This window comes from Acomys minous, assembly GCF_964271855.1.
Source record: "Acomys minous genome assembly, chromosome: 16".
Classification (NCBI taxonomy): Eukaryota; Metazoa; Chordata; class Mammalia; order Rodentia; family Muridae; genus Acomys; species Acomys minous.
Window position 1 is genome coordinate 61,534,107 of NC_140498.1, and position 19,953 is coordinate 61,554,059.

General features: G+C 41.8%; 1 protein-coding gene across 1 annotated transcript in view; it reads left to right on the forward strand.

The window, feature by feature from the left end:
- The first annotated feature begins 14,044 nt into the window (after window positions 1–14,044).
- LOC311587541 (uncharacterized protein) overlaps window positions 14,045–19,953 on the forward strand; it is a 297,218-nt gene continuing 291,309 nt past the window's right edge. Inside the window, exon 1 of the mRNA XM_084764499.1 lies at window positions 14,045–14,396. Coding sequence (XP_084620625.1) covers window positions 14,208–14,396 — 189 coding nt within the window. The 5' untranslated portion in view covers window positions 14,045–14,207. The remainder of the gene's footprint in view (window positions 14,397–19,953) is intronic.

Sequence of the window (19,953 nt, forward strand, 5' to 3'; positions counted from 1 at the left end):
AGACTTGCTGGCCAATCAGAGCCTCCAGGCAGACCAGCCAATATGAAGATGAGGCTCTTTCTTCTGGCTGCCACGCACAAGTGCAGCTCTCTAGCTGAGCTTTCTTTAATGGTTCTGTGTGCTGTGCTTTGAGCACTGCTGCTGAGTGCTGTGAGGGAAGCTCAGGCAAGCGCCAAAGTGGCAACATGGTGAGCTCAGGGTCACTGCTGACTGATGGGTTATCTCCACAGGTGAAATAAGCCAATGGGGCCAGATTGACAGTAAAACGGAGGCAGGTGGATCTCTGTGAGAGGCAGGTGGATCGCTGTGAGTTTGAGGGCAGCCTGGTCTACAAAGTACGTCCAGGACAGCCAAGGATACACAGAGAAATCCTGTCTCGAAAAACCAAAAAAAAAAAAAAATAATAATAATAATAAAGTAAACCGGGCAAGTTTACTTAGGAAGTGAAATTCCTTGGCTAGTTCAGGAGCCTCAGTATACAAAGCCTGCGGAAATCGCCCTTCTGGACCCGCCCTCCTCCACCTGCCCTCCTCAGCCCCCGCTGTGGCAACTAGGATTACAGGTGAAGGAAGATTAAGTATTGGCCACCTGCTGTACTAGGGAAGCCCTTGGCCCCAGGGGAGGGGCTTGGAGCATCTCAAGGAATGCTAAGAATGTGCAGAGGCTTTCCTTGCAGGGGCAGGGTTGGAGAAAGAAGTGGGCTCTGACAGACCAGGTAGATGACAACTGAACACCCACATTGGGGAACATCATAAAAGTGGGCTACAGGAGCTGGTGTGGTGGGTCCTCCCTGAGGTTGTGTGGTCAGCAAAGGCCAGATGTGGCCACATTTGGTCCGTGTTAAGCTTTGATGGAGAAAAGTAGAATTGATGATGTGAAGGATGCAGCAATTCGTAGAAATTTTAAAAGCTCAGGTAGAATTTAGCTGAAGCAGGATTGCCTCCAACACACCCCACAGAAAAACAGTATGCTAACAGGCCTGTTAGAAGTCAGGATGCTAGGATACAAGATACAATTCTTTAAAAACTTACTTGATATGAGACATAGCTTGTGCAAAACCTCCTCACCTCAGCCTTTGTACTTTCTATTTTCTACTTCTCCTTTCTTTCTCATCCTCTGGAACCTTCCACTTAGGACTCTGTCACTGATGTTTGAAGGTACTGGGTCCTTAAAAATACTTCTGTCAATATCATTGCTGGGCGAATGTCTTAAGTGGCTAGGCTTGCTGTGTCCAGTCCATATTTAAGTTGTTCAAAACATAACCTGGGGAGTAAATTTAAAGAAACTTAATGGCAGCAGCATGTAGAATACAAAATCTGTTTTTAGCTGTCATTACAGAGATTTTTTATTAGTTAGTTTTGTATTTGTGTGTATTATATGTATGTATGTATGCATATTAATTCTAGGACAGCTGCCTCTTTGAGAAAAGTCTTTCTGATAAAGTAGGCTAACTCAGGTGGCCTTGAAGCCTGTCTGTTGCTTCCCAGAGAAATGGCCTTGCTTTCTTCTTGACTAAACTTCTTAAGTTGTTTAATTAAAGGATTGTACCACAGCAGAGTTTAAAAATACTCACTTTAGTCATGTAGTGAACCGTCCATTTCCATATCAGGAACAGGATTTTCATGTGGATCATGGCTTCTGCCTTCAGATCCGAATAGGATGCACAGTTTACGTTTACACTGATGGGTGAAGCAGGACAGGCCATAACTAGCTCACAGACTAATGTTTAGGGCAGTCAGCTGCAAGAGTCAATACTATGAAGAAAGACCTGATTGAGGTAGGGTGAGTGATGATGTCATTTTCCAGCATAGATTATCACATACATGTGAAGGGAAACTGACGAGATCAGTGGGTAAACATTTTGGGTAGGTTAGTTTTAGCCACTGAATATTAAATTTCTATTTAATGGACTCTCCTATGCAGATATGTGCAGTCCTCATTGACACAGTTAAGTCAGCTCAGACATTTGAGACTTAGGCTACTGGTTGTTGGTGTCTGTCTGATCTCAGTGGCTAACATTGCCCAGAAGGGCAAAGTCAAACAGTACAAGTTTGGTAGTAGAGTTTTTGGTGTCACTTATATATACTATAGTATCATCTGCCAATTAGGATACATTGAATGCTTCCTTTCCAAATTCCACCCTTTTGACCACTTTTAGTTGCCATATTGGTTAGGTTGGACATCAAGTGTTATATTAAGTAGAAATGGAGAAAGAGGAGAGACTTCTCTTTATTTAGATTTTAGTGGAATTGCTTTGAGGTTCTCTCCATTTAAGTTGGTGTTGCTATAGACTTGTGTAAATTGTGTTTAATATGTATAGGTATGTCCCTTGCATTTGTAATCTCTCCAAGATTTTATCATGAATTGGTGTTGAATTTTTGTGAAGGGCTTGCTTAGTGTCTAATAAGATGACCTTGTGATGTTTTTCCCTATGTCAGTTTATTTATTTTACCTTTACTGGTTTTCCTGTCATGAGCCATTCCTGCATCAATGGGATGAAACTTCGTCAACCATTGTGGGTTATCTTTTTGATATGTTCTTGGATTAAGTTTACATTTATTTTATAGAGTATTTTTGCTTCAATGTTCATGAACAAATTTGGTCTGTAAATCTCCTTCTTTGTTGAGTCTTTACATCCTTCATGTGTTAAGGTATTGTGGCCTCATGAAATGAACTGGGTAACTTTCCTTCTGTTTCTATTTTGTAGAGTACTTTGAGCAGTATTGAAACTAAGTCTTCTTTGAAAGACTTGTTGAATTATGCACTAAAAGTGTCCAGTCCTGCATTTCTTTCTATATATGTATATAAAGAGATTTATTCATTATTTATGCAGTATCCTGCTCACTTGTATCCTGCCCACCACAAGAAGACACTAGATCTCATGACAGGTGGTTGTGAGCCACCATGTGGTTGCTGGGAATTGAACTCGGGACCTTTGGAAGAGCAGACGGTGCTCTTAACCTCTGAGCCATCTCTCCAGCCCCAGTCCTGCATTTCTTTTGTTGGAGTCTTTCAATGAATTCTTTCATGTCACTAGGTGTTAGAGGTCTACTTATGGTAAATTGTTATGTCATTTGGGTTTAACTTTGGTAAGTGCTACATGTTGTTATGTTTACCTGTAAGTAATTAACATTATTAGGCCTATGCCTATTCTTATTACAACAGTATAACCCGCTAGCAATCAGTCAAGACACAGACACCTATTATATTTTAAAATACCTGTAGTTAACCTAGGGCAGGGCAGATATTAATTCTCTAAACTACTTCCCTTAGTGGGGCAGGTATGGGATACCTGTCCCAATCCCACAGCATTTAATTCTAATAATTTCTATCAAGCTACCTCACATCCAGAATCCCACATACTTGCTAATGTTCTTCATCAGGGCCAAATCCTCCATCCATGCTGGCCATGTGCTTCTCCTCCACCTAACCCATTCCGGTGAGACCTCCTTCTCTCCCTTGTCCTCAGATCTGTCTTCATCCCAAGATTCTCTCTGTCTTCCCAAGCCCTAGACCCTTAGCCATGTCTATTCCATTTGCCCTGCCCAGTAGTGATGGTCTTATATAAGTTAGCATCAAAATACAGCAGACCAATAGGTACCTATGAAGAAAATTATTCATTTTGTTTAGATTTTTCATTTTGGTGCAATACAGGTATATAAAAGTATGTCCATATGATTTTGGAGATTTTCCCATTGTGTGGCACCCTGCTCATTTTTTTCTTTTTCTTTCTTTTTTTTTTTTTTTTTTTGGTAAATGTGACTATTCCTTCCCTGTCTTTTAGTTATTTCAATAAGGGTTGTCCATTTTGTTGATTTTTCTCAGTGAACCAACTCTGTGTTTTATAAATCCTTCCATTGTTCTCTTTGTTTTTATTTTTTGATTTCAGCCCTAATTCAATAGTTTCTTCCTGTTTACTACTTTTACTTGTGCTTCCTTCATTTTGTTCTAGACTTTTATATGTGCTGGTAAGTGCTTAGTAAGAAATTCCTGTATATGTTATGTATGCACTTAGTGCTGTCAACTATCCTTTTTTTTTCTTTTTTTTATTAATTAATTTACTCATATTACATCTCAGTTGTTAGCCCATCCCTTGTATCCTCCCATTCCTCCCTTCCTCCCACTTCCCCCTATTCCCCTCCCCTATGTCTGTGTCTGAGGGGGACCTCCTCCCCCTGTATATGCTCATAGGGTATCAAGTCTCTCCTTGGTGACCTATTATCCTTCCTCTGAGTACCACCAGGCATCTCCATCCAATGGACATGTTCAAATATGGGGTACCAGAGTTTGTGTGAAAGTTAGATCTCCTTCTCCACTCAACAGTGGAGAATGTCCTGTCCATCGGCTAGTCTGGGTAGGGGTTCGAGGTTTACTGTCTATATTTTCCTTGGCTGTTGCCATAGTTTGCGGAGGACCCCAGAGCCCAGACTCGCCTGTAGTTTTCCAGGACCTGCTGGATCCTTCTATTTCCTCATTCTCCCAGGCTTCTCACTCCTAAAGTCTCAATAGGATGTCCTCCCCTCTTACCCACTTTCCTGGTAGGTACAGTTTTTCATGGGGACGTACACCTTGGACTAGTGTCTGGATATAAGTGAGTATATACCATTTAGCTCTTTTTGCTTCTGTATGAACTCACTCATTATGACAATTTCTAGTTCAATCGATTTGTCTACAAATTTTGGAAATTCCTTGTTTTTAATAGCTGAGTAGTATTCCGTAGTGTAGATGTGCCACAGTTTCTTTATCCATTCTTCTACTGAGGGACACATAGGTTGTTTCCAAGTTCTGGCTATTATGAATAAGGCAGATATGAACATGGTTGAACATATATCCCTGTTGTGTGGTAGTGCATCTTCTGCGTATATTCCAAGGAGTGGGATAGCTGGGTCTTGAGGAAGCCCTATTCCCATTTTTCTGAGAAAGCGCCAGATAGCTTTCCAAAGTGGTTGTACTAGTTTGCATTCCCACCAGCAATGAAGGAGTGTTCCTCTTTCTCCACACCCTCGCTAGCATGTGGTGTCAGTTGAGTTATTGATCTTAGCCATTCTGATGGGTGTAAGATGGAATCTCAGTGTCGTTTTGATTTGCATTTGTCTGATGACTAAGGAGGTCGAGAATTTCTTTAAGTGTTTCTCAGCCATTTGATATTCCTCTGTTGAGAATTCTCTGTTTAGTTCTGCGCCTCATTTCTCTATTGGGTTATTCAGTTTGGTGGTGTTCAATTTCTTGAGTTCTTTATATATTTTGGATATTAGACCTTTGTCAGATGAAGGGTTGGTGAAGATCTTTCCCAGCCTGTAGGCTGTCGCTTTGTTCTCTTGACAGTGTCACCAGCCTTACAGACGCTTCTCAGCCTCATGAGGTCCCATTTATTAATTGTTGACGTTAAGGCCTGGGCTGTTGGTGTTCTGTTCAGGAAGTTGTCTCCTGTGCCTATGTGTTCCAGACTCTTCCCCACTTTTTCCTCTAACTGGGTTAAGGTCTGTGGTTTTAGGTTGAGATCTTTAATCCACTTGGACCTGAGTTTTGTGCATGTTGCCGAATAGGTGTCTAACAACTATCCTTTTATCATCACTTTTATTGTGTACTATATGTTTACATATGATGTGCATTCATTTGCATTGAATTCTACAAGGTCTTTAATGTCTTTCTTTATTTCTGTCTTGACCCATTTTCACTCTGGGGAGAGTTATTTAGTTTCCATGAGTTTTAAAGACTTCCTTTGTTTCTGTTGTTGATGATGTGTAGCTTTAGTCTATGCTGGTCAGACAGAATGCAGGAGTTGTTTCAATTACCATGTACCTTTTAAGACTTTCACTGTGTTTGAGTATGTGTTCAATTTGGAGATATTTCCATTTGTTTTTGAGAAGAAGGCAAACTCTTCTGTGTTTGTGTGGAATGTTCTGTAAATATCTGGTGAATTCTTTGGATTTTAATAGCAGTTAGCTGAAGCATATTTCTGTTCATATTATTCATGCAGAATCAAGCAACAGGTAAACCCTTCTCTGCCATGGACTCTTTTTGTGAACTATGCATACTTTGCAAGAAAGTTATCAGGTCCCCTTCTGAGGATCTGCAGCAGCCAGGCAGGGCAGTTTCAAGGTTTGGCCCTGGAATCCCCCTACATCATTCCCTGGGTGCCCCCTTTTTACATCTTCTGCTCACCTGGGTGCCACCTGCGTGTGTTCCATGAGAAGGGTTCTCAGATGTTCAGCTTGTGGTGTTGGCCTCTCCACACCTCCAGACAGCAACACCCCAGGACTGCAGAGCTGCTGTGGCTAAATCTCCACAGTGCTAGGATGAGCGATCACACTCGTGGAGAAACTGAGAAGCTGAAGCCATGGAAAAGGCAGCAGCACCCAAAGCATCAGTTGTAGTTGCTGCTTACAGGGAACTTACAGGGTGGGAGATTTGTTCAACTGGATTTACTCTGTGAGCTCCAGTGCCAACTCTATTGTAGGCTTAGATTTTTCAAAACCTACTTTACTTAGGGTGCCTAAATCCTATTATCTTCCTTTTAACTACCATCGAGAGGTAGGGGAGAAAGAAGGTTAATAGAAGAAAGAGGGTGTGAACTAGTTTAGAAGTAGTTCTTTGGGGAGATTCTATTCTTCCTGGGCAGGGTACCAGAAATCCAGTCCAATAGGAAGCACCAAACAATACCATGAATCAGTGACAACAAATGATAAATGCTTGTTCTGCTTGAGTTAAAGATAAATGTGTCTACAAAGCGAGTCCAGGGCAGCTAAGCCTACACAGAGAGACCCTGTCTCGAAAAACCAAAAAAAAAAAAAAAAAAGATAAATGTGTGTTCTATTGGAGTTAAGCAATATTACCCTGCATTGTTTCTTTCTCAGGAGAAGAGTAGGGCACTAGAACATCCCCAATACCTCTACCTTATATCCCATCGAATTAGGTTAAAATGCTTTGTCTATCCACATAGGCACAATGTAGCAGGAATAGAGTTTTTCTTCCCTAAGTAGGAAACAATATACCTGAAATAAAATTGACTCTTCCTGATTATCTTTTTTGAATTACTCTGTGAATGGTCTGGGTCACAGTGTCCTTTCTCAAACCCATACTATGTTCTTGACCAGTCAGTTTTTGTTAAATGGTCAGTAAACTATCTCTGACCTGAGTTTGGTGTCCATGTGGTCAGTGTAGGCTATTCCTGAACCCCAAAAGGCCAAAGCTAGCAGGCTTCTAGGCTTAAGAAGGTTTCAGCTGCAGATAAGCCAATTAAAGCAGGCAGAAATGTTAATGATGAGGCATGCTCTCATCAGAATGGATGATTACTATGTCTGTGAGAGATTATACTGATTGATGAGTGATGTGGGAGGCTCTCCCGCTAGGGTTGCAGTATCCCTTAGCACGTGTGCCTGGGTTGGATAAGAGATCAGGCTGCAAATAAGAGAGTGCTCAAGTAAGGAAACAAGCCAGGAACAATGTTTGTCCATGGTTTTTGTTATAATTTTCTAGGTTGAGTTTCTCTTCTAACCTTACAGAATGTTGGACTGTGCGCTGACAGAACCATCTAAAAAAGGAACAAATGGGGCAGAAGAAAGTACAGTCTGTGGGTTTAGAGAGAAAACGGAACTAGGTAGTTTTAGATGGCAGTCAAATCCTGAAAGAGAGGAAGGGATTTTCAAGGAGCTTAGCACCAGTGGAGAGAAAGCCCTACTCTGCATTGGAAGCCTAAGATGGGCAACACCCATTCTTGCTACATTGCAAAGCAGGCACATCATATAAAACCTACTGCAACGTGCAACTCTGGTCGATGGCTTGCATATTTCATCTCAGTTTAGAAACCAAGGTTGGCAGGATCACCCATTGCTGTAGTGGTGTTTTTGTTTTTGTTTTTTAATATTATTTGTTATTTATACAGTATTCTGTCTGCAGGCCAGAAGAGGGCACAAGATCTCATTATCAATGGTTGTAAGCCACCATGTGGTTTCTGCCAATTGAACCTAGGACCTTTGGAAGACAATCAGTGTTCTTAACCTCTGAGCCATCTCTCCAGCCCCCATTGCACTGGTTTTTAAAACAGGAAAGATGCACAATTCAAGGTCATGTATTCTGTCTTGTGACTTCAGTTCAACGTTGCTCCAACTATTTATGTTTTGCAGAGACACTGCCCCAGTAAGGAAACTATGAGATTTCATTTCACCAGGCTTTGGCTATGTAGCCCGTGTTGCAATTTGAGACCATAAGATGTTAACATACCTAAGCTCTGAGAATTACATCATGAAGAGATGCATATACTGAGTTAAAGTAACAAAACTGAGTGATGAATGAGACAATGCAGTTAGGGCCATCTACACCCTGTGAAACTGAAGCCCCATGTATCTGAGACAAAGCTAGAGTATTTGGTGTTTTAGTTGCTTTATTTATTTATTTATTTATTCATTCATTTTGTGTCCATCCAATCTTGCCTCACTATATGTACCTTCCTCTCAATTAGAATGGGAAGGTTTATTCTGTGCCATTGTATATTGTAAAGGTATAACCTGTTTTCAGATTTTAGAAAATGTAGCTATCAAAAGATTTTCTGGAGTGTCAGAAGTGTCTTTGTACTCTTTTTTTTTTTGTTTGTTTGTTTTTTTTGTTTTTCTGAGACAGGGTTTCTCTGTTTAGCCTAGGCTGTCCTGCACTCACTTTGTAGACCAGGCTGCACAGCGATCCACCTGCCTCTGCCTCCCGAATTCTGGAATTAAAGGCGTGCGCCACCACGCCCGGCTTGTACTCCTGAATAGTGGATGAGCTATTGCAGACTGTTAGGATTATTGAAGTTGATTGAAATGCATTTTCACTGTGGGTCAATAATGACCAATATCAGAATTTATTTGATCAAATCAGAATGACTCTGGTTAGTGTCATTTCTTTAAATACTTATCTTATTCTTCTTTATTTTATTTTTATTTTATTTTATTTTATTTTATTTTGAGACAGGGTTTCTCTGTGTAGCCTTGGCTGTCCTGAACTCGCTTTGTAGACCAGGCTGACCTCGAACTCACAGCGATCCGCCTGCCTCTGCCTCCCAAGTGCTGGGATTAAAGGCGTGCGCCACCACACCCGGCTCTTATTTTATTTATTTATTTATTTATTATTATTATTATTATTATTATTATTATTATTAATTTGCTTTCTTAGTGGAGCTTTTGTAGTAGGAGTTTATCTAGATGTCCTTTTAGGGATGAGATTTGAGTGGCTGTAGACTCAAGCCATTTCATGTTTTTGTTTCTTCTGTGTTGAGTTTGAACCTGTTTGTTCAGCTTCCTTCTCGTGCTGTCAAGCATCCATGACTATAGACTGAGCCGCTCATTAATGAACAAATGATTTAAATCACTTTACAGCCTGACCTCTCCCTCCTCTACTCCCAGTCCCACCATCATTTCCCCTTTCCCCAAGTAGCCCTCCTTCTCCTCAGTGAAGGGGAGGCCCACAAGTGCTATCAACGTCCCATGGCATCTCAAGTTGCAGCAGGATTAAGAACATCCTTTCCCAATGATGTCTAAGGCGGCAGCCCAGATAGGGAAAAGGGGATCCAAAGTCAGACAGCATAGTGAAGATGGCTCCTATTCCCATTGTTAGGGGACCACATGTTCACCAAACTGCACATCTTCTATATATATGTAGTCAGCCTATGTATGCTCTTTGATTATGGTTCAGTTTCTGTGAGTCCCCATGAGCTCAAGATAGTTGACTGTAGGTTTTCTTGTGGTGTCCTCAACTACCCAGGGTGCCACTATCTTTCTTCCCAACCTTCCCCCAAATTCCTTGCGCTCTGCCTATTGTTTGGCTCTGGGTCTCTGCATGTGTTTTCATCAGCTGCTGGAGGAAGACTCTCAGAAAACACTTATGCTAGAAACCTGTCTGCAAGCATAGCAAAGTATCATTAATAGTGTCAGGGATTGGCTTTTTCTCCTTTGGGTAGGTCTTATGTAGAGTAGCAAGTTATTTGCTTGCCCTTTCTTCAATCTCTAATCCATCTTTATTCCTATACTTTTTGTAGGCAAGATAAATGTTGGGTTGAAGGCCTTAAGGGTGGTTTTGTGTCCCCTTCCCTCCACTGGAAGTCCCACGTGGCTATAGAGGTTGGCAACTTCAGGCTCTTAGAACCTGATGGTACGGGTCTCAGCTAGATTCACCCCCCATAGATTCCAAGGACCCCTCCTTTCCCAGGGATGCCCCCTTCTGCAGAAGTGTGTTAATTCAGAACATGGCTGGTCTCGTAAGAGATCACAATCAAAGACTTTCTTTGGCTTCGGGAACCCGGCAGGAAAGAGATCACATCCAAAGGTCTTTTACGTCTGTGTGATCCAGTTGTAATACAAAACATGCCTTTAATCCAGGAGACAGAAGCAAACATATTTGGGTCTAAGGCCAGCCTGGGATAGAGCAGGTATCAAGTAAAGAAAAGCTTAGATCCAGGTATGGTGACATAGTCCTTTCATCCTGCTTGAAGGTTAAGTTAATTTAAAGAAGGAAGCAGCACCCATGCTTGAAAGTGATATGATTGTGTGGAAGAAGAGGTGATGAATCAAAGAAGATGTGGTAGAATAGGATATGGCCAACTCCCACTAGAGAGAGCCCAGGGAAGCTACTTAAGAGGCCTTTGTACAGAGAGAGGAAGCAGTTTTAGCAGGAACCAAACCACAAACAAAATGAGATGTCTTTCTGTTGCCAAAAGCTCAATGATGGTTCCATTACTTTAGGGGTTTTCTTCTGCTAAAATCAAATTAAGCTCTTAACAAATGAGTAATTATAAAAGGTGTAGTCTTTAAGGTAAGTAAATACTTAAAGAGAAGTGGATCAGGACATAATGATTCTACAAGCAGTATTGCTGCTGGGCAGTGGTAGCATATGCCTTTAATCCCAGCACTTGGGAGGCAGAGGCAGGCAGATTGCTGTGAGTTTGAGGCCAGCCTGGTCTACAAAGGGAGTCCAGGACAGTCAAGGATACACAGAGAGGCCCTGTGTTGAAAAACAAACAAAAAACCAAACAACAACAAAAGTACTATTGCTACCCAGCACATCTTCCACAGCGGGCAGATGAAAAACACAGTTTTTTTAGTCAAGGTTCTCAACATGAGCACAACTGGTAGAATGGATCTCATTCTGTATATTTTGAAAGTAAATTTTTTGAATGTCTCACAACTGTGGCCCTGCCAATTCAACCTTGACTATCCACCAAAAGAAATGTAAAGACTCTAGAACTTTTTTTGTCCATGAAGCTGGATGTCTATCTGTGCTCAGTATACTCCAGAACTCCAAAAATTAGGATGTAAAGACACTAGAGGAATGAAAATTTCCTAGCCAAGACTAATGAAAACAGGCAAAGAAAGAAAGCTTCCTTCTACAATATCTTCTTTATCTGTAGGTTGACACCCATAGCTGTGGCCCTGATTAAAGATCAATTTTATCATCTCAAAAGATCCGCATTAAGGAAAGGTCTTTCCAGTTTGAAAGCCTTATTTCAGAAAACTCTCTCCAAAAAGAAAGCCTGGGGTACTATATCGTGAGTCTGGACAAGTTCATATAGAGTTCTGCCTGTTCCTACTCATGCTCAACTAGCACATCCATGTCTAAAGATGGTCGCAATGTAAAGACAGAGACATCTGCGGCTACTGTTGGGTAAAAATCATGCAGGAACATATACCAATTATAGAAAGAAGGACACACTTGCTTTCATGGAGGACCCGAAAGAGTTTATTTTAACTAGCCCTGTCTGCTCTGACTGAGGCCTGTGACATCACTGTAGGGAATTCCATTCCTTCTTTTTTTCTAAGCCTTGTTTCTATTTTATGATTACAGGTGTTTGTCTGTATATATTTGTACACAGCGCCTACAAAGGCCAAGAAGATCCCAGATCTCCTGGGGCAGAATTTACAGCAGATTGTTAGCTACCATAGAACTTCTGGGAAATTCATAAAGCATCTTCATTACTATCTGTTGCTCTAGTCCCAGGCGTTCTGACACTATCTCCTGGCCTCCCTGGCCACCAGGCATGATAGGGGTACAATGACATGCATTCTGGCAAAACAGGACTCTAATTAGGATTAACAGGTATGGGGAGAGTTTGGTGCAAGGTGTGGCTACAAAATTTATACTGAGGATCCATAGCCCAGGGTAAATGACTTCATGACTTCCATCAAAGCCACAACCCCATTCTTGGTGGTTTTATTTGTTTGTGGATTTTTTCTTTTTGTTTTTTTGAGACAGGGATTTTCTGTGTAGCCTTGGCTCACTTTATAGACCAGGCTGGTCTCTAACTCCCAGCAATTGGCCTGCCTCTGCCTCAGGATTGCTGGGATTAAAGGCATGCTCTACCACACCTGGCCACACCTCCTATTCGTTCTGATCCTCACAAAGCCAAGGTGTCAAATTCAAGGATATGAATTGGCCTCCAATGTGCTGGCGTTGCTGGCATATTATCTGAAACTTGTGTAATTAAAAAGCACCTGGGTACCTGTGTCTCACAGCAAGGAAGCAGCCTGACTGCTAGTCTGTCACCTGAGACATTACCTTGAACATCATGCCTGGCTCACTCCCTGCCCTTGCTGATTCCCTATGTCCTCTAAGAGCCCTCTGCTCAGCAGAGACCCACTGACTCTTCTCTCCTTGCTGGGGAAGACACCCTCATCCCCACCCCTCCCTCCCTTCACACCTCCACTCCATCCTCTACCCCAGCCCCACCCCCAGCCCTAGCACAATTGTGAGTTTTTGTTTTCTTTTTAATCCCCTTTCCACTGAGGATGATGTGTTGATTCAAGTTTTAGTGCTTCAAAATGATTCTCTCTATTTTTTAAAAAGATTTATTTAAGTATAAAGTGTTTCTCCTTCTTCTATGGCTGCCAACCAGAAGAGGGCGCCAGATCGCCGAGTAGATGACTATGAGTCACCATATGGTTGCTGGGAATTGAACTCAGGACCTTTGGAAGAGCAGGCAGCGCTCTTAACCACAGAGCCATTTTCCAACCCCTCCAAAATGATTATCATCTCTTGCCTGCTCTTCTCCCATGTTTTTTTCCTATCTATCATGTGAAAGGTTGCTGCAGTTTTCCTGAACACAGCATGAAGCCACAAAACAACAATCATGTTTCCTAAACTCTCTTTAATTTGGAATCTTTTGTGTACCCTTTCACTTGTGGGATAGACTGATAACTCCACTCCAAAATGAGCAATGGCTTTGCAAGCTGTGCGTCCTGGTGCCAGGAAGAAGAAGGGAAGTGCCTGAGGGTTTTGCTGGGACCTCAGGCAAGCTCAGAAGTTGGTACCTGGTGAGCTCAAGGGCAAAGGGGGAGGGGCAGGCATCTGAGCTCAGGAGGCCTGAGTGGCTAGTTCTGTCCTGGGGTGAGTGCAAAGGTAGAAATGCAGGCTCTTAGAGAACAGGTAGGAGTGCTACTGAAATGCAAATCTCTCCACTTAAGAAAAAAAGACTGGTCCTGCAATGGAAGCCTGTGCCAGGAACTACTGTGCTGTGTCCCTTCAGCACACTCTAACCATAGGGAAGTGCTCCTGTCACTCAAGACTCAGTGGCCAATCAGGAACTCTAGGAGAGAGAGAAAGAGTGATCTTTTGGGTACCATGCTGTAACTTCTGCTCTGTAGAGAAGTGGACTTGAGTGACCGTGTGCGATATGCTCTGAGTGTTTGTGCTGGGTGCTGTGAAGAGAGCTCAGGCAAGGTCAGAAGACACAACATGGTAAGTGCAGAGTCACTGCTCACAGTAGGAGGAACAGACAGCTGAGCAGAGGAAACTGGTGTAGTGGGTCTTCCCTGGGGCTGCGAGAGAAGCAGCAGCAGATGTGGCCACCTGTGAGGTCCTTTTCTTTCTTAGTAATTTTCTGGACTTGGTGATGGTCTCTGACTAACTCCAGAATATGAGGCCTGTTTGTAAGAAACGGAAAGTCCACAACATAACAGGTTAAGGTTCACTTTTAGTTAATTTTATGTGAGTTGTGACTCCATTTATTTAAAATTTATACAAATAGAATCAGAAGTAAATGTGTAATATCAGTCAAGTACAAACTTTTCCTGCATGTGTTTCCTTAGGTTTTTTTGTCAAAAACTTTTGTGTATGTTTCTGCTTTTGTTTTAGGCTTTTTCTCTCCATCCCATTTATTCTTTCATAGCTATTGTACACATTCTTGATTATTCTAATTTCTTGTGATATTAAAGTATTTTCTAGTACTAAACTTTTTTAGTATGGTCAGTGTATATGTCACTCAACATGTAGTGGCCAATCAGAGCCTCCAGGCAGAGACGCGGAGGCGGGTTTTTCCGGGAGCCTTGCTGAAGAGCTGGGCACGCTTGGATGGTTCCGCGTGGTGTGCTCTGACCTCTGCTGCTGGGTGTTGTGAGAGAAGCTTCAGCAAGTTCCGAAGTCCCGACATGGTGAGTGGAGGGTCACTGCCCACAAACGGGAGGCGCAAGCTGCTGTGGAGAGCTAGCTGGAGTGGTGGGGCTGTGTGGGAAGACAGACCAGTAGGCTATTGGAGACTACGCACACGTGCTGCTGAAATGCCGATCTCTGCAGTTCTGCAAATGGACTGGAAGCCTGGGCCATGAGCTATTGTGCTGTGTCCCTTCAGGACACTGTAATTCTAAGGGAGGTGCTCATGTCACTGGAGACTTGCTGGCCAATCAGAGCCTCCAGGCAGACCAGCCACTATGAAGATGAGGCTCTTTCTTCTGGCTGCCACGCACTAGTGCAGCTCTCTAGCTGAGCTTTCTTTAATGGGTCTGTGTGAGGTGCTTTGAGCACTGCTGCTGAGTGCTGTGAGGGAAGCACAGGCAAGCGCCAAAGTGGCAACATGGTGAGCTCAGGGTCACTGCTGACTGATGGGTTATCTCCACAGGTGAAGTAAGCCAATGGAGGCCAGATTGAAAGTAAAACGGAGGCAGGTAGATCTCTGTGAGTTCGAGCGCAGCCTGGTCTACAAAGTGAGTCCAGTACAGCCAAGGCTACACAGAGAAACCCTGTCTCGAAAAACCAAAAGAAAAAAAAAAAGAAAAAAGAAAAAAAATCGGGCAAGTTTTCTTAGGAACTGAATTTCTTTGGTTAGTTCAGGAGTGTCAGTATACAAAGCCTGAGGAAATCGCCCCACTCGACCCGCCCTACCCCACCTGCCCTCGTCAGCCCGCCCCCCCCCCCCCCCGCCCGTGGCAACTAGGATTACAGGTGAAGGAAGATTAAGTATTGGCCACCTGCTGTACTAGGGAAGTCCTTGGCCTCAGGAGTGGGCTTGGAGCATCTCAGGGAATGCTAAGAATGTGCAGAGGCTTTCCTTGCAGGGGCCAGGATTGGAGAAAGAAGCAGGATCTAACAGACCAGGTAGATGACAACTGAACACCCACATTGGGGAACATCAGAAAAGTGGGCTACAGGAGCTGGTGTCATGGGTCCTCCCTGAGGTTGTGTGGTCAGCAAAGGCCAGATGTGGCCACATTTGGCCCGTGTTAAGCTTTGATGGAGAAAAGTAGAATTGATGATGTGAAGGATGCAGCAATTCATAGAAATTTAAAACGCTCAGGTAGAATTTAGCTGAAGGAGGATTGCCTCCAACACACCCCACAGATAAACAGTATGCTAACCGGCGTGTTAGAAGTCAGGATGCTAGGATACAAGATGCAATTATTACAAACCTTACTAGACATGAGACATAGCTTGTGCAAAACCTCCTCACCTCAACTTTTGTACTTTCTATCTTCTACTTCTCCTTTCTTTCTCATCCTCTGGAACCTTCCACTTAGGACTCTGTCACTGATGTTGGAAGGCACTGGGTCCTTAAAAATACTTCTGTCACTGTCATTGCTGGGCAAATGTCTTAAGTGGCTAGGCTTGCTGTGTCCAGTCCATATTTAAATTCTTCAAAACAACCTGGGGACTAAATTTAAAGAAACTTAATGGCAGCAGCATGTAGAATGCAAAATCTGTTTTTAGCTGTCATTACAGAGATTTTTTATTAGTTGGTTTTGTATCTGTGTGTATTATGTGTGTGTTATATGTATGTATGTATGCATATTAATTCTAGGACCGCTGCATCTAATGTCTTTGAGAAAAGTCTTTCTGATAAAGTAGGCTAACTCAGGTGGCCTTGAAGCCTGTCTGTTGCTTCCCAGAGAAATGGCCTTGCTTTCTTCTTGACTAAACTTCTTAAGTTGTTTAATTAAAGGATTGTACCACAGCAGAGTTTAAAAATACTCACTTTAGTCATGTAATGAACTGTCCATTTCCATATTAGGAATAACATTTTCATGTGGATCATGGCTTCTGTCTTCAGAACAGAACAGGATGCACAGTTTGTGTTTACACTGCAGGGTGAAGCAGGACAGGCCGTAACTAGCTTACACACTAATGTTTAGGGCAGTCAGCTGCAAGAGTCAATACTATGAAGAAAGACCTAATTGAGGCAAGGTGAATTATGATGTCATCTCCCAGCATGGATTAACTCATGCATATGAATTGAAACAGACGAGATCAGTGGGTAAACATTTTGGGTAGGTTAGTTTTAGCCACCGAATATTAAATTTCGTTTTAATGCACTCTTCTATGCAGATATGTGCAATCCTCATTGACACAGTTAAGTCAGCTCAGACATTTCAGACTTAGGCTACTGGTTGTTGGTGTCTGTCAGATCTCAGCAGCTAACATTGCCCAGAAGGGCAAAGTCAAACAGTACAAGTTTGGTAGTAGAGTTTTTGGTGTCACTTATATATACTATAGTATCATCTGCCAATTAGCATACATTGAATGCTTCCTTTCCAAATTCCACCCTCTTGACCACTTTTAGTTGCCATATTGGTTAGGTTGGACATCAAGTGTTATATTAAGTAGAAATGGAGAAAGAGGAGAGACTTCTCTTTATTTAGATTTTAGTGGAATTGCTTTGAGGTTCCCTCCATTTAAGCTGGTGTTGCTATAGACTTGTGTAAATTGTGTTTAATATGTATAGGTATGTCCCTTGCTATTGTAATCTCTCCAAGACTTTTATCATGAATTGGTGTTGAATTTTTGTGAAGGGCTTGCTTAGTGTCTAATAAGATGACCTTGTGATGTTTTTCCCTATGTCAGTTTATTTATTTTACCATTACTGGTTTTCCTGTCATGAGCCATTCCTGCATCAATGGGATGAAACTTCGTCAACCATGTGGGTTTTCTCTTTATGTGTTCTTGAAATCCATTTACATTTATTTTATTGAGCATTTTTGCTTCAATGTTCATGAACAAAATTGGTCTGTAAATCTCCTTCTTTGTTGAGTCTTTATATCCTTCATGTGTCAAGGTATTGTTGCCTCATTAAATGAACTGGGTAACTTTCCTTCTGTTTCTATTTTGTAGAGTACTTTGAGCAGCATTGAAACTAAGTCTTCTTTGAAAGTCTCATTGAATTATGCACTAAAAGCATCCAGTCCTGCATTTCTTTTGTTGGGAGTCTTTTAGTGAATTCTTTCATGTCACTAGGTGTTAGAGGTCTACTTATGGTAAATTGTTATGTCATCTGGATTTAACTTTGGTAAGTGCTACATGTTGTTGTTAAGTTTACCTGTAAGTAATTAACATTATTAGGCCTATGCCTATTATTATTACAACAGTATAACCCGCTAGCAATCAGTCAAGACACAGACACCTGTTATATTTTAAAATACCCATAGTTAACCTAGGGCAGGGCAGATATTAATTCTCTAAACTTCCCTTAGTGGGGCAGGTATGGAATACGTGTTCCAATCCCACAGCATTTAATTCTAATAATTTCTATCAAGCTACCTCACATCCAGAATCCCACATACTTGCTAATGTTCTTCATCAGGGCCAAATCCTCCATCCATGCTGGCCATGTGCTTCTCCTCCACCTAACCCATTCCGGTGAGACCTCCTTCTCTCCCTTGTCCTCAGATCTGTCTTCATCCCAAGATTCTCTCTGTCTTCCCAAGCCCTAGACCCTTAGCCATGTCTATTCCATTTGCCCTGCCCAGATGTGATGGTCTTATATTAGTTAGCATCAAAAACAGCAGACCAATAGGTACCTATCAAGAAAATTATTCATTTTGTTTAGATTTTTCATTTTGCTGCAATACAGGTATTTAAAAGTATGTCCTTATGATTTTGGAGATTTTCCCATTGTAAGGCACCCTTTTTATTTTCTTTTTCTTTTTTCTTTTATGTGAATATTCCTTCCCTGTCTTTTAGTTATTTCAATAAGGTTGTCCATTTTGTTGATTTTTCTCAGTGAACCAACTCTGTGTTTCATAAATCCTTGTATTGTTCTCTTTGTTTTTATTTTTTGATTTCAGCCCTAATTCAATAGTTTCTCCCTGTCTACTACTTTTAGTTGTGCTTCCTTCATTTTGTTCTAGACTTTTATATGTGCTGGTAAGTTCCTAGTAAGAGATGTCTTGTATATGTTATGTATGCACTTAGTGCTATCAGCTATCCTTTTATCATCACTTTTCTTGTGTACTATATGCTTACATATGATGTGCATTCATTTGCATTGAATTCTACAAGGTCTTTAATATCTTTATTTCTGTCTTGACCCATTTTCCCTCTGGAGAGAGTTATTTAGTTTCCCTGAGTTTTAAAGACTTCTTTTGTTTCTGTTGTTGATGATGTGTAGCTTTAGTCTATGCTGGTTGATAGAATGCAGGGGTTGTTTCGATTACCATGTATCTTTTGAGACTTTCACTGTGTTTGAGTATGTGTTCAATTTTGGAGATATTTCCATTTGTTTTTGAGAAGAAGGCAAACTCTTCTATGTTTGTGTAGAACGTTCTGTAAATATCCAGTGAATTCTTTGGATTTTAATAGCAGTTAGCTGAGGCATTGTTCTGTTCATATTATTCATGCAGAATCAAGCAACAGGTAAACCCCCTCTCTGCCATGGACCTTTTTTTGTGAACTATGTATGCTTCCCAAGAAAGTTATCAGGTCCACGTCTGAGGATCTCCAGCAGCCAAGCAGGGCTGTTTCAAGTTTTGGCCCTGGAATCCCCCTAGATCCTTCCCTGGGTGCCCCCTTTTTACATCTTCTGCTCACCTAGGTGCCACCTGTGTGTGTTCCATGAGAAGGGTTTTCAGATCTTCAGCTTGTGGTGTTGGCCTCTCCGCAACTCCAGACAGGAACACCACAAGACTGCAGAGCTTCTGTGGCTAAATCTCCACAGTGCTGGGATGAGTGATCACACTCCTGAAGAAACTGAGAAGCTGAAGCCATGGAAAAGGCAGCAGCCCCCAAAGCATCAGTTGTAGTTGCTGCTGACAGGGATCTTACAGGGTGGGAGGTTTGTTCAAATGGAGCCACTCTGTAGCTCCAGTACCAAGCCTATTGTAGGTTTAGATTTTTCAAAACCTACTTTATTTAGGGTTCCTAAATCCTTTTATCTTTCTTTTAATTTACCAACCAGAGGTAGGGGAGAAAGAAGGTTCATAGAAAAAAGGGGTGTGAATTAGTTTAGAAGCAATTCTTTGGGGGAGATTCTATTCTTCCTTGGTAGGGTACCAATAATCCAGTCCAATAGGAAGCACCAAACAATACCATGAATCAGTGACAACAGATGATAAATGCTTGTTCTGCTTGAGTTAAAGATAAATGTGTGTTCTGTTGGAGTTAAGCAATATTACCCTGCATTGTTTCTTTCTCAGGAGATGAGTAGGGCGATAGCACATCCCTAATACCTTTACCTTATATCCCATGGAATCAGTTAAAAATGCTTTGTCTATCCACCTAGGCACAATGTAGCAGGAATAGAATTCTTCCTGCCTGGGTAGGATACAATATACCTGAAATAAAATTGATTCTCCCTGATTATCTTTTTTAAATTGCTCTGTGAATGGTCTGGGTCACAGTGTCCTTTCTCAAAACCATACTATGTTCTTGACCAGTCAGTTTTTTTTCCAAGATATATATTATTTTATTAATTTGTTCTTGTTACATCTCAATGGTTATCCCATC